General features: G+C 41.7%; 2 protein-coding genes across 2 annotated transcripts; one reads left to right on the forward strand and one right to left on the reverse strand.

The window, feature by feature from the left end:
* Nucleotides 1–891: 891 nt before the first annotated feature.
* Nucleotides 892–10,238, reverse strand: LOC101156827 (extracellular calcium-sensing receptor-like). Its single transcript, XM_023961841.1, has 10 exons — nt 10,139–10,238; nt 4,866–5,031; nt 4,492–4,786; nt 4,317–4,403; nt 3,887–4,156; nt 3,556–3,756; nt 3,197–3,472; nt 2,789–3,007; nt 2,587–2,710; nt 892–2,452 (listed from the first exon to the last, which is right to left on the reverse strand). Exons 1-10 carry the CDS (start codon nt 10,236–10,238, stop codon nt 1,542–1,544), a joined length of 2,649 nt encoding a protein of 882 aa, XP_023817609.1. The 3' UTR covers nt 892–1,541.
* A 1,413-nt stretch (nt 10,239–11,651) lies between these two features.
* Nucleotides 11,652–15,552, forward strand: LOC101171351 (extracellular calcium-sensing receptor-like). Its single transcript, XM_020708211.2, has 7 exons — nt 11,652–11,912; nt 12,010–12,299; nt 12,510–12,805; nt 12,902–13,107; nt 13,218–13,439; nt 13,515–13,638; nt 13,711–15,552. The coding sequence occupies exons 1-7, from the start codon at nt 11,652–11,654 to the stop codon at nt 14,607–14,609; spliced, it is 2,298 nt and encodes a 765-aa protein (XP_020563870.1). The 3' UTR covers nt 14,610–15,552.
* The last annotated feature ends 1,665 nt before the right edge of the window (nt 15,553–17,217 follow it).

Raw genomic sequence — 17,217 nt, forward strand, 5'->3', positions numbered from 1 at the left:
AGATGTTAGGTTTGGTTGGCAGCCAACATCTTCTAACCTGTGTTGATTCAGAATACTTCAGAGGGGAAAGTTGTTTCTCTTGCAGTACATTACAAGTAATACAGACCCATAACAAGACACATTTTCCATTTCTTATTGGTTTAATCTTAAAGTGTTATTGGCTATAAAAGTTAAAATAGGTTTCATGACATTTTTTGTGTTTTAGATTGTAGGTACTGTGTAACAATGCAAATGTTCAGTTATGAATAAATTTGCCAGTAAACTGCTTCAGCTATTAATGCTGGGAATGTTTTGGTTTGTAGAGGAACATAATAGGAAACTAGAATTTTCTAACATGACAAAATTTACAATTTGAAACTTTAACAAACCCTCGTTGTAAAGGAGACAATTCCAGAAAATGTCCTCATAGACTATAACAACATTATTATTATTTTTTTTTTGTTTAACTTGTCCTGTCCAACAGCTGGGCAGGCAGATGAGAGCTGAGGGCTCTCATCTGCATCTCATCTATCTTCTTGAATAGCTCATAATTGGTGGGTATTTTTTTTAATATTCCTTTTTTCATATAGACAAAAAAGTATGCAGGAGGAAAAGTTTCAAACATTTCACCCTCTCAAAAATGGGAGAACGATATCTTTCTGGGGTCACCAGGTGGTTTCTGCATTTCAATTAAGAAAGGACATTTGGTTGAATGTCTGGACCAGTGCATTGCAAAATAAATCCTACATTAACTTTAACTTGACTGAATTGTTGGTAAACTGTCATAATCTGCTTCGGCTGAACTGGACCAGACGCGGGAACCCAGAAAGAGCACAGGAGAGTTAGATGGAGAATAAGATCATTTATTATTCTGGATGAGGACCAGTGATGTGGCGTGGAGTTGTTGTCATGGCGTGGAGAGGAAACGGGGACTTGAGGTGAGTCGTGATGTGGCTTGGAGTAGAAGCTTGGCTTGGAGTTGTGGCGAGGCTTGGAGTTGTGGCGTGAGTGTGAATTGATGCGTGGCTTTAATCTGTGGCGAGGCTTGGAGTTGTGCGTGGCTTGGAGCTGTGGCGTAGCTGGAGGCTTTGGAGGACTGACGGAGATGAGGCTGCTCATGATGAGATAGGACCCAGGTAGACACTCGTGGAATATTGTCCTGAAGATGAGCTAGAGAATAGTTAACATGAAGCATAAACATAGTGAGCATGATACTAAAACTTGAGACCAGGTTGTGCACCATGAAGGGGAAACCAGCTGGCGATGAATGCTGGAGCTGGATTTCCTTTAGTATGCAGGCAGGTGATGAGATAAGTGTCCACAGTTGGGTCCAATCAGGAAAGCAGAGAGGAGAGGGAAGGGGGAGGAAAGACTACCAGAGGCACCATGACATAAACAAATTTATAATTCCAATACATCACTATCAGCAAAAACAATTAAGGTTTTAAAAATATGGTTGATCATCCTATAATTCGTTATCATCAACTACAAGCTATTTCATGAAAACCTTTTAACCAAAACTTGGACGAATGATTTGCTGGATGTGTCATTGATTATTCATTTTATCTTTTTATGTCTCTGCCCATTATAGCTTTCCTTGTATTCTTTTCTGGCTTCAGTAGGATTATGTAACATTTAGGTCCAAACAGCGCCACAAGGAGGCCAAAACTGGAGGCCAATATGGCAAACACCTCCACTGCATCGGCATATTTACCTGGAGAGTTAACATAGGCAGGAACAAAGGCCACCCACACAGCACAAAAAATTAGCATACTGAAAGTGATGAATTTGGCTTCATTAAAATTGTCTGGAAGATTCCTAGCCAGAAATGCAAGCAGAAAACTTATGATAGCCAGTAGGCTTATGTAGCCCAACAGGACTGCAAAACCAGCTGTGGAGCCAACGACACATTCATAAATGATCTTGTCATTGTGGTATCTGGTGTTTGCATGTGGGGTTGGTGAGGCAGAGATAATCCAAACAGTGCAAACTACTGCCTGAACACAAGTGAGAGCTAAAACTGTTCCTCTTTGCTGAACACTTCCAAACCATTTGAGTTTGGATCCGCCTCCAGGCTTTGAAGAGCTGAACACAGCTAGAACCACCATGGTTTTAACTAGAATACATGAAACACAAAGCACAAAGCTGATCCCAAACACAGCATGTCTCAGTTGGCACGTCCACAGTTGAGGTTGTCCAATGAACAGTAGGGAACAGAGAAAACACAACTTAAGTGACACCAAAATGAGGAAGCTCAGTTCAGAATTGTTTGCCCGCACTACAGGTGTGCTGCGGTGATAGATGAAGATGGCAAAAACAATGCTGCAGATGAATGTACCCAGCAACGAAGCGGTTGTCAAGCATATACCAAGAGGGTCGTTGTAGGAGAGAAACTCTATTTTCTTCGGAACACAGAGGTCATTTTGTTTGCTGGACCAGAAGTCTTCTGGACAACTGAGGCACTCAATAGAGTCTAAAAAGAAATAGGGAAACTGTAACCATGGCAACAATTTGGTAAGACAATGTTATAGATTGGTCTTCGGGCAAGTCCTTTTGTGGACAATAAGTATGAGAATTTATATCAAATATATTTGTACTGAAACTAACCTGTTTGATTGGTGATTTTTCCTTCAGAACATGGGACACAATCAAAACAACACAGAGGTTGTCCCTTCCTTCTCACCATCCGGGTACCTGGAGGGCAGCTCTCACTGCACACTGACCGAGGCACCTACAGACATAATAGACATGAGCATGTTTCAGAAGAGATGTTAACAGAACACAAGACTGTAAAAAATAAAAATTCAACCTTGTCGAAGTTCCAGAAGATCTTGTCTTCATCGATTACAAGTTCTTCATCATTCAAGGTTGTCTTTTTAAAAAAACCTACATTCTGAACTTCTATTTTTCCAGGAAGCCAAACCCAGTTCATGACATCATATATTGGTAAAGCGTCACCATTTTTGTCAAAGGACACTTGGTCACCAAAAGATGTCGTAAAGTTGACCTTTTCCAAGTAATGTATAAGCTACAAGGACAGACAAACACATTTAGAACCTAATGCAGTACAAAGGATTTGCAGGGGTAAAAATGTGAAAAAAATTAAATAAAAACACAATGCTGCCAACTAATTTCATATGAGGGCTTAGAGAAGGCACAGCAGACAATAAAAGAAAATTGTATTTAAAGTGTGTGGGGGCGTAATTTGAAATCAAACCTGCCAAGGCTCCAATTGTTGCAAAGATGCACAGCTGTGCTCACTAAAAGGTCCTCTTCCTGGTTCACACCGTAGCATCTGATCAAGAGCGTACACCAGAGCATATACAGCTTTGTAAATGTTGTACTCAGGTCTGAGGTTAGAGACATCCAGAAATGTAGTCTCTACAGTCTGTAGATCTTCTTCTCCACTGCACAAGGCCCCACCAGCTTCCATCCATTCTGCTGGAGGTGGTGCAAATCGACACTGAAATGTGTGCTCCCAGAACTGCTTAACCTGACATGTTTTTGAAAGCAGACCATGAGAATACATATCAAAAAAGCACTTTGGTAACATTCAGGTTGTTTTGAAAGTCTTACCATGCTATTTTCGTTGTCATTTTTGTCATGTGGACGTATTCTCAGAAGAAAGTCTCTAAGCCCAGAAATTTCTCCTCTACGGATGGCGATACCCAACGTACCACCGAGGTATGGCATGAATCGAGGTGTTTCGAATACATTTGCCGATGTCCAGGCTTCACTGGCCATCCACTGCAGACCTGTCACATTCTGATTTACCACCTGTTGGTTGCATCATTTACAACATGAAACATATGTTCAAATGTTGCTGAATGTATCTTTCCAGATAGACATGACTTTCACAATAAAAACCAGACCTAGATTTAGTCTTACTTAAGTTGGACAGATTTACCTCTTCTAAAAGATGAATCATGTGTATTTGATGAGCAAAAACAATAACAACGCGAGCTGTTGATTTCTTCATCAATCCCACAATCCTTTTTAGCTCGACTGGATTATCTCCCCAGGGCAGCATCTCTAAATATGCCAAACAACCTCCAACAGAATGATGCAATTCAGACTGGAAGGACTGGGCAACATGGTGTCCATAATCATCATCACTAAACAACAGCCCCACCCATGTCCAGCTGAAATGCTTTAAAATCTGTAACATGGCATGAACCTAAGTGGAAACAAAGAAGGATAACAGTTTTGGCAGAATAAGATTGTAAACATTGTTTGTCCTATGAATACAAAACTCTTCTGTGCACTTTAGCTTAAGTAAATTCAAGATCAATTTGTTAAAGGGTTTAAAACGTAATTTCTAAATTTAAAATGTTTACCTGGAATGCATCGCTTGGTATTGTTCTAAAGAAAGAAGGAAATCTCTTGCGATCACTGAGGCATAAACATGTAGCATAGTAACTTACCTAAAAACACAGTGACATAAAATATCTGTTTAAGCAATTGCAAGTTGCTGTGTACTTTTGCTTTTTAAGTAAAAAAAAGCAAACTTACAATTGGAAGTCTGAATAAACTTATCACATCAGATGCGGCAATAGTAAATGTGGAGAAGGGGTCACCCACTATTCCCAGAACTGGAGGTCTTCCTGAACAGTTCTCCTGAAGCATGAATTCCTCATCTTGGCCATTGAAGAGTGACATAGCAGCACTAAATCCAATCACAAGTGTAGCACAGTTGTCGTAAAGACTGTATCCCAAAGTCAAATTGGGGAGCAGGTTGGGATTTTTGTTGATCTCATGGATAGCAAAGGCCATGGTCATGGCATGTCTGAAGCCCAAAGGGTCAAACCTAACAAATATGATGTTACCATCAATTACTTAAAAACATGGCACGAATAAATATGTTGCTCAGGGAAAAGAGCACTTACCCTTGACAGCTGATCTTAGTTGGCTCAGAGGTAAAGATTAGCTCAGGGAAGACTGAGGTGAAGTGAACTTCAAACAGTCCACCCAGAGTCACATCACCAGGCATGTGCAGAGCGTTCAGTTGAAACTGTCTGCCTAATTTGCAAGATGAGTGAATACTAGATGAGTCTGAAGAGAAACAGCAGGAAAGGCAGACTACGAAAGCACAGACAGATGGGAAGAGAAATGTCCCCATGTCTGTGTCTCCTCCCTACACCACTGCCCTAGTCTTTAAAAAAGACTATATATTCACAGTGCCATTGTGATGGGCGGAGAGCAGTTGATGTGGAAAACAAGTCAGCATCATGCCATGATTTTTATTTATTTATTTTAATTACTACGTTTTTGACTTAGATATTAAGAACAAAGTTCTTAAGCATTTGCTTACAGTAAACTGGGACACAATAATAAAACATTGGTTTGTCAGATTCTCTTTGTTTTAGATGAAGGCCATAACTACATCCCTTATAGTTGTCAAGTTTTTGTTCTAGTCTTTTCCGACCAGAGAAAAGCAAAAAATACCAATTTAAAATGATCAGATAAACACATTGATAGTTGTAATCTCTTTCAAGTGTGCTTTTTACTTTTTTTATTTTTAACTTGTCCTGTCTAGCAGCTGGGCAGACAGATGAGAGCTGAAGGCTTCTTGTGTTGAACATATTTTACTTTAATAACAGGGGTTATTAATCTTCAGGCAAACCAGAGGTATGTCTGAATAAACCCCTTTTGTAATTGAGGCCAAACTTTATTCATTTTAATCATATTTGAAAATCTTTTGTGTTGGACCGGACAGAAAAGGAAGGGAGGGAAGAAGAGAGAGGGATGTTAGAGAGGGGGGATAGGAGGGTGATCATAGGAGGGGGGGGGGATAAAACCATGAAGCAGCATAAAGCAACAAGTTTCTGGATGTTTATCATTACGGTGAGGTTCAGATGTAATACAAATCTCAAAGGGCAGGGCCTGCCCACACACACACTTAAATGTTATAAACACAACTGCTAGCTGCAAAAAAGTCCACATGTCAACATGTACACAATACAGGTAGTGTTAACACATGCATACTTATACCTCCAAACCAACTAGTATGAAATATTTCATTCATTCAATCACGCAAACTATAAGTGTAAAGGTGAGCTAACACCTGTGCTCAATTGAGAGTTTATGTTCTTCTAAAATGGATGGTGGAATGTGAAAAGAAGGAGGGAGAGTGCCCAGCCATCCCCACACCAAGACCCCCGCCGCAGCAGCCGCGGCAGCCTGAACCCCCCAACGCCACACGGCAGCAGGCAGAGAACAACCGCCCCCCGGGCGATCACATCCGCCACCCAGGCCAGGGCCAGCAGGACCGCCGCGAGGCCCCCAGAGCTAGAGAGCAGGGAGGCATGGGGGGAAAGAGAGCGCCGCCCCAGCCCAACCAGGAGAGCAGCCCCCCCGCCGCACCGGGGGGCCCAACGCAGGGCCCCACCCGAGAAAGGTGCCCACAGCCCCAGACGAGAACCCCATCACCACCCAGGAGTTCTGGGCATCCCCCCGCCCCAACCCCAGGTACGAGCCAGGAACCCCCAAGGGAGACCCACTCCTCGCTCCAGGCAGCCACCCACCCGGCCCACTGTTGGTCCAGAAAGGAACAAGGCAGGGGCCAGCCGTCCCCACCCAGGAGGGGGGAACCCCGGGGAAAAGGGGGGCCCACGAGGGGGGTTGAAAACATGGCCCGACTAGGCTCGGCCACAGTTGGTAATTTGGTGAGGCCCAGTACCCAGGGACAAGGGCCAGAACCCACCTCACAGGGACACGGACACCTCCGGCTCAGGTGTGAGCCTTGCCAGAAGGCTCGGGGATCCCTCTCCCTGCGCGGAGAGAGGACCGCCGGGCCCAGGAAACCAGCACCCAGGGGACACGGCCGCCGTTGCCAAGGGTCCAGTCCCCCTACCGGGGATGGGGTAGGGGACAGATGGTCCAAGGTCCCACCTTCCTTGCAAAATGTGTGTGTGTTTGTGAGGGTGTGTGTGTGCATGTGTGTGTTTATGTCTGAATGTATATTTTGAAGGGTGTGTGTACTAAGGGGGTGCAGTTAAAATTGGCGGGTAGGGCACTGAGGGGACATCTCCTGATTACTCACAGTGATGTCCCATCACCGTCCCCACCAAAGGGCCCTAAATGTCTAAGGTGCAGTTAGAATTGGCAGGTAGGGCGCTAAGAGGACATCTGCTGCTTGCTGGCAGTGATGTCCAAGCACCCCCTGCCAAGGGCCCTACATGTCTAAGGTGCAAATGAAACCGAGAGAGGGAGGGCCCATTCCATACTGCAACCATGGGAGGGGGACCACTGCCAAGTAGCTCCTCCCCCCAAGGTGCATCCCAGGCTAAACCCCCCACCCCCTCACCCTAATATGAGATAATATGAGGAAGGGGGTAAGTTGAGGTTGTCCCCCGGTGGTCAAATAGCCGTCCCCCCCCCCAGCATAGGGGCCAGGTTCCCTCAGCCCAGGGGTCCCATCCTCAGAGGCGCCGACACCCTAGGCCCAGCACCACCCACCCAACACAGAGAGAGAGGAGCCAGAAAGCCCCCCCCCCCCCCCCCCCCCCCCCCCCCCCCCAGTGCAAGTCCAGGCCCCCACCCCAAGGGGCCGGCCCTGGGAGAGCTCTGGTCAGGCCTCGACGGGACCGAGGCAGCCAACCGGCCGGGGCAACCGCCGATTGCCTCAGCGGAGACCCCGACCCGTCAAACCCCCAAGGTCCCGTACTGAAAGTGCCCCCCCCCCCCAGAAAGACCCCCCCACTGGACAGCGCCGACAAGCCCGACCCCCACCCCACCCCCGCCGCAGCTGATGACACCCAGAGCGACCAGGGGTCCCAAAAGGGTTGCCCCGCCCCTCTCCCAGAGCCAGGGAAGGGTTGATCCCAGCCCCAGGTGTAGATGGGCAGCCCATGCAGCGCTGCTGGACCTCCCCTCTGAGCAGTGCCCCTGCCAACCCCCCCCAGCACAGGCAAAGAGACCACCCCCCCAAGCCAAGCCAAACCACCACTCCACCCCCCCACCACACTCCCCTACACCCAAGCCCAGAAGACCGCGCAGCGCCTCAGCCCGCCCCACCCAGGCACTGGACCCGACCCCCCGAGTAACAGAGTCCCCACCGCCCCTACCGGGCACCGGAGGCCCCGACCCTACCCCGAACCACGGCAGCAAGGCAAGGAGCAGCGACGACCAGGCCACCCACCCCTTAAGTCATGGAGTTAGCTATGGGAGACCAGAGAGACTGAATTCTTTCAAAGTTACTTGAACTTTGGGCTGACATTTTTTCCAAGCTGATATGATCAAACAGCAGATTTCTGTATTGACTTGTATTTATATTTTTCTTGTTTTTCCAATTTATTAAAATTGTTTTTTTAGCAACACAAAGAGTTATGAAAATGATAGATACTAATCCTTCTTCTATATTGATGGCACTCATGTCACCAAGCACGCAAAGTGTCGGTGAAGCCGTGATTGAAACCTTAAGCCAGACTGATAGATGGGCACATACCTGCTGCCAGAGAGCCTGGACAGGCGTGCAGAACCACAGTGCATGCATGTAACTGTCGGGTAGATTACTGTCGCAGTGCTTACAAATGTCTGAATTACTGAGACCCATCTTGAACATCCTCTGTCCAGTGTAGCAAATTCTATGAAGAGTTTTGAAATGGATTAGCTGCAAGTTTGGACTTTTTGTCAGTTTAAAGGTGTTTAGACAAAGGTCTGACCAGAAGCTTTCATCTGTGCTGATGCTCAAATCTGCATCCCATTTTGTTGTCGGAAGTGAAATATTATTATCTAAATTACATAAAAGTTTGTATATTTTGGAGAGAGTTTTATTCATTGAAAAATTAATCAGAGAGGTAACTACTTCTGGTAGCTTTGAATTGTTGTCTTTGTATTTAAACTTTTTTGTAATATTAGATTTAAGTTGCTGATATTGCAGGAAGTTATTTATACCATGTTTGTCTTGTAGTTCCTGGGGATTTATGAATCTTTTATCAATAATTAGGTGCTCCATAGTTGTTTTACGCCCCCAGCTTGCCAAGCTGGGAATTGTATCATTTTTTTGTTTATGAGGATTTCTGGGTTGCTTTTTACTTATTCCTGCAATCATATGAATCAAATGTTGCATTTCCTTTTTCTCAGTGCTCTCTGAGATTTACATAACAAATGGTTGTCTTTTTCCTCGATATGTTTCTTCATCTTCAATCTATTTCTAGATCACCTTGTGTCACATCAGTTTTTTTCCCCATGGGGATCACACTTGTTTGGTCTATCCCACTGCTCACCGTCCTTATTTATGCCATGGATTGGCTTTATGTTTAAGAAACATTTTTTACACACCACTAAAGAGACAAAAAAAAGAGCACAAATGACTTAATTAATGATCCATGCCAATTGTGGGAATTAAGTGGGCAAGGTTCACTGTGGCATTTAACTATTTATGTCTCTTGATGGAAAGCTGTAGGGGTCCTGTTTCTTTCACAAAATAAAACAAAGGTTTTTTTTTTTTTTAAATCCAGCATGCTTGGTTACAGAAACTTAGACATTTAATAAATAAACTGAAACATGACAAAAAAAACAGTAGCAAGAACAGAGTGACAAAACAAAACAGAGCAGCACATATGATCAGACATTTATATAGGCTGAGGGTAATTAACTAAAATGAAGACAGCTCTGGATCATGCATAACCTGAAACTGGTGGAACTGACAAAGGGCAACTCAGACCATGACCAAACACAATTTGAATTGGATTGAGAAAATCAACAGTATAATAGGGAGACGTAAGAAAGTCAGAAATATAATGAGAATGATTGAAAGGCACCACATGGGGAGTTAGTTCATGGGCTTAAAAAAACAAAACATATATTTATGTATATATATAATTTTTAGGTCAGTTGTTGATTATGGAATTATTGCTCATAGTGCAGCTTGCAAAAGGTTGTTGCCAAACTAAACAACAGAACCCCTACACCAGAAAAATGAAAAGTGCATTTAGGGTAAAGTAAGTTTGAGATCTAAAAACATTAATTGTTAGTGTTTATTGTTGTAAGAAACACTGCTGTGAATCTAGATCTCTGTCAAAATGGAGATATTTTTTGGTTTATTTATTTAATCTATAGATATGTTTCACGGGACCTTGCAAAGTTATTGGACTGATTAGTACAACAATTTTAACCCATAAATGAGACAGTTGTTTTTTGCCTGTGCTTTAGTCACATCCATATAAGGCGCTGTAGGCTTTTGAGTTTTTCGGGCCCGTGAGGGTTTTAGACGGGTGCCAGGGCATCTTGGAGGGAGCACAAGTGTTGAGGCTCATACGGCCACCTTAATTTGCTGCTAAGGTTTGACAGGTGAGAAAGTTTTGAGAAAACATTTAAAATATCTGACTCAAAAAATCCATCTGGATTTGCTAGCAGTCCTCGACACTGATCTAATCTCATTGAGAATTTCACTTTATTTTCTAATTGGACAGACATTTTTTTTGATCAGGCATTCATGTTCTACATAGTTGTTTTGTTTTATTTATTTTTATTAGCTCTGATTCCTTTAGTGTTGCTAAGGACCACATCGTATTAGTTCTTTCAGATTTACTTAGTCTTGTCTTGATTGAGTGCCTCTTTCCCTAAAATTAAGATTTTTTTCTATTCTTTTGTGCTTTGTGCAAAGTCCTTTTTCAGTGCTAAATGCTCTGTGAACATGATAACTCCGGCACAGGTTTTGACTGGGTGGACTATAAAGTAACTTACTAGGGGTAAGGAATCTAATTCATATAGCCACTTCACTGGTGGTGCACATGCTTCTGTTCTTGGTCCTCATTTTCTGGGGTGGGGGTCATGCAACATCTCTGAGCACCATCATTCTTGTCTGAGCTTACCCAATAACTTCTATATCCAAGAGGTACTGTACTATGTCCTACATATTCAGATGTTTCAAAACATCAGTGGTATTCAAATAAGACTGGACCTAACCACAGAAAAAAAGGTCTGTGCACAGCTTTGTTCAAAGATGAACTCAACATTATGCTATGTGAGGGGTGTGACAAATCAGTGGTTTATGAAACAAAAAAAAAAAAATCCACACAAGTATATAAACAGTTTAGTGCATACTTGCTCACACCAACATGCAGACATTTGAGTGATGGAGATTTCTGCTTTCTGTACTCTCCTCTTATTGGCTGTGGCTTTGTTAGAGATTAACTCAGTTTGTGTGTTGTGTGGGTTACTAACTAGCTTCAAACAAAGGGCTGGGCTTTCTGAATCCGGGGTTACCATCAGTACTGATTCTTCATCTGTAAAATGTTATCTGCAGGGCACTGCTGGATCACCGGTATTCTCAATGGAGGGTGACTTTGTTTTAGGTGGTGTGTTCTCCATTCACTTTAACATGGACGCAAAGATTCATCCTTACACTGCCATGCCGGAGCCACCAAGGTGCACAGGGGGGTAAGTAAGAGAGAGGAAAAGTCAAGAAAAGATCTTTTAATGTGTTAGTTGGTGTTTTCTGTATTGTTCTAAACGTGGTTTCAGTAAAGGTTATGTCATAAGTGCTCATAATATTTATAATTTAGGCGGTACCATTAAATTTCCATTATTTTTTTTGTTTGTTACTTATACTATCTCAGAAAATTTTATAGAAAACTGCACTCTTTGGCAATATATTTTATGTGTGTATATATTTGTGTGTGCATATATGCAGCATCGATGCGCGTGAACTACGCTTCTCTCGTGCAATGATCTTTGCCATTGAGGAAATTAACAACAGCACAGAGCTGCTGCCTGGTATCAGGCTTGGTTATCAGATCCATGACTCATGTGGTGTAGTGCCTGTGGCAATGCACAAGGCCTTTCAGCTTTCAAATGGAGGGGACAGTATCTTCTATACTGACAACAATTGCTCCCAATCTGGCATGATGGCGGCTGTTGTTGCTGAGTCCGGATCCACACCATCCATCAGTATGTCTCGGATCATTGGGTCATTTAACATTCCCCAAGTAATTTCTTCATTTGCTTGATTTTTTTTTTTTTTTGTGGGCATTTTGTGAAATAATTAATCACTCTTAAAAGTTAAACTGTAATGTTTTTCTTTAGGTCAGCCACTATGCCACGTGTGCTTGTCTGTCTGATAAGCAGCAGTATCCAAATTTCTTCAGAACTATACCCAGTGATGCATTTCAGGCTGTAGCGCTGGCCAAGCTGGTGAAACACTTTGGCTGGACTTGGATAGGTGCTGTCTGCTCGGATTCAGATTATGGCAATAACGGGATGGCCTCTTTTCTTCAAGCAGCTCAAAAGGAGGGGATTTGTGTGGAGTTTTCAGAATCTTTTTATCGTACCAATCCATATAGCAAAATTCAAAGAGTGGCTGATGTTATCCGCAGGTAAAAGCAATCTTTTTGTCCTTCTAGAAAAATAGACAAATAAAATGGCAGGAAGAAAATTGTATTTAAATAACAATCTGTATGTGTTCCTGACACATTAATCAGTAAAAATCCTTGTTTTAAAAAAGCATAACATTGTTGTTGCATCAAAGAAAAACGTTGTTAGTGCTCTAAATAACTTTAAAAAGAATGCATTTATTGACTCTTTAGGGCAACTGCAAAAGTTATTGTGGCCTTTACTGCCTCTGGAGAAATGAAAGTCTTGTTGGAAGAACTTGCCAGGAAACCTTCACCATCTCGTCAGTGGATAGGGAGCGAGTCCTGGATTACAGACCCAAATATGATGAAGTTTGATTTCTGTGAAGGGGGCATTGGATTTGGGATTCCAAAATCTGTCATCCCAGGTTTGAGAGATTTTTTGCTGGATCTTTCTCCCTCAGAAGTGGCAGCATCTCCACTGCTGACAGAGTTCTGGGAGAACGCCTTCAAATGCAGACTGAGAAAAGGTTTGGGTTAGGGACGTGAATATGAAGTCATGCATGTAAACAAGATTTTTCAAAAAACAAAATTAATAATCTGTGTTTGTCTCTGTTTTTCTGTAGATGTTGGTGCAGAAGAACGTGTCTGCGATGGAAGTGAAGACATGACAAAGCTTCAGAGTCCATACACAGAAACATCTCAGCTGAGAGTCACTAACATGGTTTATAAGGCTGTTTATGCAATAGCACATGCTATTCATAGTGTTGTGTGCCCAGAAAAAAATTCGACAACCAAGTGTGACAAACATTTAATGTTGGAGTCCAAGCAGGTCAGCTAAGATATGAAGAAAATTTATTTCTAATTACCTATCACTGAACTAAATAGTGTTTAGTAGACTAAAATTGACTGTTTTTCTTTTGTTTCAACATTTATCTGCAGGTTTTAGATGCACTAAAGAAAGTCAATTTTACCAAGAATGGCTATCCTGTGTCATTTGATACTAATGGAGATCCTGTGGCTGTTTATGAGCTGGTCAACTGGCAGAAGGGTGAAAGTGGAAATATTGAGTTGGTAACAGTAGGATACTATGATGCGTCTCTGCCTATAAATAAAGAATTCCATATCAACGGAAATCTAACCTGGATGGATGGTAGAAAACAAGTAAATAGTCTGATAATTATTTACAATAAAAGGTTTTGGTTAAATGTTTTTATAACAAATGTTCCTTTGTGAAAGGTGCCAGTGTCAGTGTGTACTGATAGCTGTCCTCCAGGAACTCACAAAGTGCTGCAGAAAGGAAAACCCAGCTGTTGCTATGATTGTATACCATGTCCTGAGGGAGAGATTAGCAACACTTCAGGTAAGATCCTCCATTTGCAAAGCAGACTTCATGATGTTTTGCAACTAACATTTGCTCTCTGTGTTTTTCTAGATTCCTCTGATTGTTTCCCATGTCCCATCGAATTCTGGCCAAATCCAGAAAAGGACTCATGTCATCCCAAACCAGTAGAATTTCTTTCCATTGATGAGACTCTGGCTATCATCTTGGCTGTCGTCTCTGTTGGTGGAGCATGTCTTGCCATCTTAACAGCAGCAGTGTTTTTCCATCACAGAACCACCCCAATAGTACGGGCCAACAACTCAGAGCTGAGCTTCCTGCTGCTCTTCTCCCTGACTCTGTGTTTTTTATGTTCCTTAACTTTCATAGGGGCTCCCACTGAGTGGTCTTGTATGCTGCGTCACTCAGCTTTTGGCATCACCTTTGTTCTTTGTATCTCCTGTGTGCTTGGAAAAACCATAGTGGTCTTGATGGCCTTTAAAGCTACACTGCCAGGTAGCAATGTCATCAAATGGTTTGGTCCTCTACAACAAAGACTGACTGTAGTGTTCTTTACATTTGTTCAAGTGTTAATCTGCATGGTTTGGCTTGTGCTGAGGCCTCCATTTCCAATGAAAAACTTCTCCACATATAAAGAGAAGATCATCCTGGAGTGTGCTTTGGGTTCTGCCATTGGGTTCTGGGCTGTGTTGGGTTACATCGGCCTTCTGGCTGTGTTCTGCTTTGTGTTAGCTGTGCTGGCTCGGAAACTGCCGGACAACTTTAATGAAGCCAAGCTGATAACATTTAGCATGTTGATTTTCTGTGCAGTCTGGCTGAGCTTCATCCCAGCTTATGTCAGCTCTCCTGGCAAATTCACAGTAGCTGTGGAGATATTTGCTATTCTGGCCTCCAGTTTTGGACTAATAATGTGTATATTTGCTCCAAAGTGTTTTATCATTCTGTGTCAACCTGAGAAGAACACCAAAAATTATTTAATGAACAAAAAATAATTATTCTTTTAACACTTCATCTAATTTGTGTAAGTTTGTGTGTGAAGTTGTATTTTTCCATACATTGTTTATAAATTATTTCTATGAGTTAATTAATTCTAAAACATTGTTAACAGGTAACAGTTTTAATGATATTCTCCTAAACAAAATCAAATGTTTAACATAACAGGATAAACATTTATAGTAAATTTGTCACTAAAAAATGCATGTCCTGATCCTTAAGTTGCAAAAAGTCTCTTTTTAAAAAAAAGGTTTTGTTTTATTTAGTTTCAGCTTTGACAGTTTTAATCATTATTTGAGTCTTAGAACAGTCATTTTTCTATTTCTGTGTCATAAACAGACTTTTTCTGTTAAGACATTTGCTTTTTTAATCCAATGTAATGCTGTAATTACATGACTGTGATGCTGTTTAATGTTCTAAGTTTCAATAAAAAAAATTCCCTGCAAGTCAAAACAATTGAGGACTCCAAAGTCCTGCTTGCATTAAGTAAATAGCTGACTAAGTTTGTTTTTGCACCAGAAGTGTTCCATTGACTTTGCTTGAATTAGTGGAGAATGCTAATAATTTTCACACTTTTATCTTATTTTGGTTTGCTTTCAAACATGACACTTTCAAAGATAAGCCAAAGACTGAACAGGACAAACTGTCATGAACAATAATAACAGTTCTCTGTGCTGCTCACTTGGGGGCAGTATTACCTGACCTACATATGGAAAGATCATGAAGCCGCTAATGAATTATCAAGGTGTAACAAGGACTTCTACCTTCTCACTCTTTACCCTCTTAAAATTTTATTTAGTTTTTGATAAGTCCCGCTTATCATATACAATACCTATGTCACTTAAGATAAGCAACTTTATCATAATCTGTACAATGAAGTAACTGTCTTTTGTAACTTCTTCACATTGGCTTTTTCTCATGAACCACATGCCCAAAAAAAAAGAAAAAAATGAACCACATCCCCACGCAGACCAGAGTTCATTTGAGTTCAGGTGAGCTTTAATATTTGCCAAGCAGTTTATCCAAAGAAAAAATCCAGAGAAAAATCAAACCTGTAATTGTAAATGTACCAAAACCCCTTCATGCCTTATTTCACTACTTCACAACCCGCTGTTTAACCCAGGACACCACTCATCACCATCACCATGAATGAAAAAAAAAACATTATTATTTTTCATATAATTGGAAATACATTCCAATTATAAATGGTTAACCCCTATACTTAACCCCATGAAAATACATACAGGGGTTAAGTGTGAGTAAGGTTCTGTTAAGAAAGCAAACTTAGCCTGTTCAAAATTTCGATATCTGAATTTCTCCTCTAATATTTGACTTTCACATATTTACTTACAGATAATTGGCAGGTTATGATGTCTTGAGACTTTACCTGTGACTTGGAAATTTATTTACAGCCTTTGGCAAGATATTCTCTTATTAAATTTTTTGAAATCCATTTTCCTTTTTGTTGAACTGCATTGAGTTAAGAGATGTCAATGATGTCTTGTGCACTCTTTGGACACCTACCCAGAGACCAGACCTCTTTTCCAATCTACACCTGTACATCACATATAGAACACCTATATATATTAGTTTTAACTTTTTTAACAATTTGGAGACAAAAGGCAGATATTATCAAACAGAAAATGAGAAAACTACTGGCAGTGGTAATGTCATACAATAAGCAACCATAGGTCAGTTATTAGAATTAGAGGACCTTAGGCCACTGGAGTAAGCTGGCATTTGGTTGGGTGTTGCCCAGTTTTATTTTATAATCCTACAGTGAGTAGAAATACAGATACAAAGGAGTAAATAAGTATTTGATCCCTTGCTGAATTTGTAAGATTGCCCAGCACCTCAAAAGAAAGTGACAAGTCTCTCATCTATGGTAGGTTAACTTGAACAGTAGGAGATAGAAATAAATGGACTTTAAACTTGTCAATTTATTCACATGTCATTGAGGGAAATAAGTATTTGAACACTCTTGCGGAAAGACGTAGTACTAAATGGTAAAACCCTTATTATCAATTACAGAGGCTAAACATTTCTTGTGGTTCATGACTAGGTTTCTTGGCATATCAGGAGGAATTTCGGTCCACTCTTCTTTGCAAATTATTTACGAATCATTAAAATTTGGTGACCAGTCCTTGGTTGCCTTGTTTGGATCTTTGGGTCACTAGAAAGACCCATCCATTACCAATTTTAAGCCTCCTGGTGGAGGAAAGGAGGTTCTCACTCAGGATTTGATAGGATCTCACTCACTCAGGATTGACAGTGTAGTAGAGGGTGTTCTTGGTGTCATAGGCAGCATTTCTTTTTCTTCAAACATGACAGGTTGAGTTGATGCCAAAGAGCTCTGTTTAGGTCTCATCTGATCACAGCACCTTCTCCCAGTCACTCTCTAAATAATGAGGGTGTTCATTGGCAATCTTCAGGCGGGCCTGCAGATCTGCGCTCTTAAGCTGGGGTATTTTACAAGCACTCCAGTATGTTAAACCATTGCAACGAATAGTACTACTAATGGTTTTCTTGGTGACTGTGGTCCCAGCTGCTTTATGGGCCTAAAGCAACATAGCAGGAGTTAGTTGAGGACATCAAAGCAGCTGTCGT

The sequence above is a fragment of the Oryzias latipes genome, chromosome 13, assembly GCF_002234675.1.
Source record: "Oryzias latipes chromosome 13, ASM223467v1".
Lineage (NCBI taxonomy): Eukaryota > Metazoa > Chordata > Actinopteri > Beloniformes > Adrianichthyidae > Oryzias > Oryzias latipes.

What these genes read in the sequence shown, in the direction of transcription:
- LOC101156827 (XM_023961841.1), bottom strand. Translation starts at nt 10,238, where the DNA reads ATGAGCCTCAACACTTGTGCTCCCTCCAAGATGCCCTGGCACCCGTCT. An exon ending in AACAATTGGAGCCTTGGCAG is followed by an intron (nt 3,008 to 3,196) that starts GTTTGATTTCAA and finishes CTGTCCTTGTAG; the next exon opens with CTTATACATTACTTGGAAAA. An exon ending in TCTTCTGGAACTTCGACAAG is followed by an intron (nt 2,711 to 2,788) that starts GTTGAATTTTTA and finishes TTATGTCTGTAG; the next exon opens with GTGCCTCGGTCAGTGTGCAG.
- LOC101171351 (XM_020708211.2), top strand. Translation starts at nt 11,652, where the DNA reads ATGATCTTTGCCATTGAGGAAATTAACAACAGCACAGAGCTGCTGCCT. An exon ending in TAATGTTGGAGTCCAAGCAG is followed by an intron (nt 13,108 to 13,217) that starts GTCAGCTAAGAT and finishes ATTTATCTGCAG; the next exon opens with GTTTTAGATGCACTAAAGAA. An exon ending in GGATGGATGGTAGAAAACAA is followed by an intron (nt 13,440 to 13,514) that starts GTAAATAGTCTG and finishes CCTTTGTGAAAG; the next exon opens with GTGCCAGTGTCAGTGTGTAC.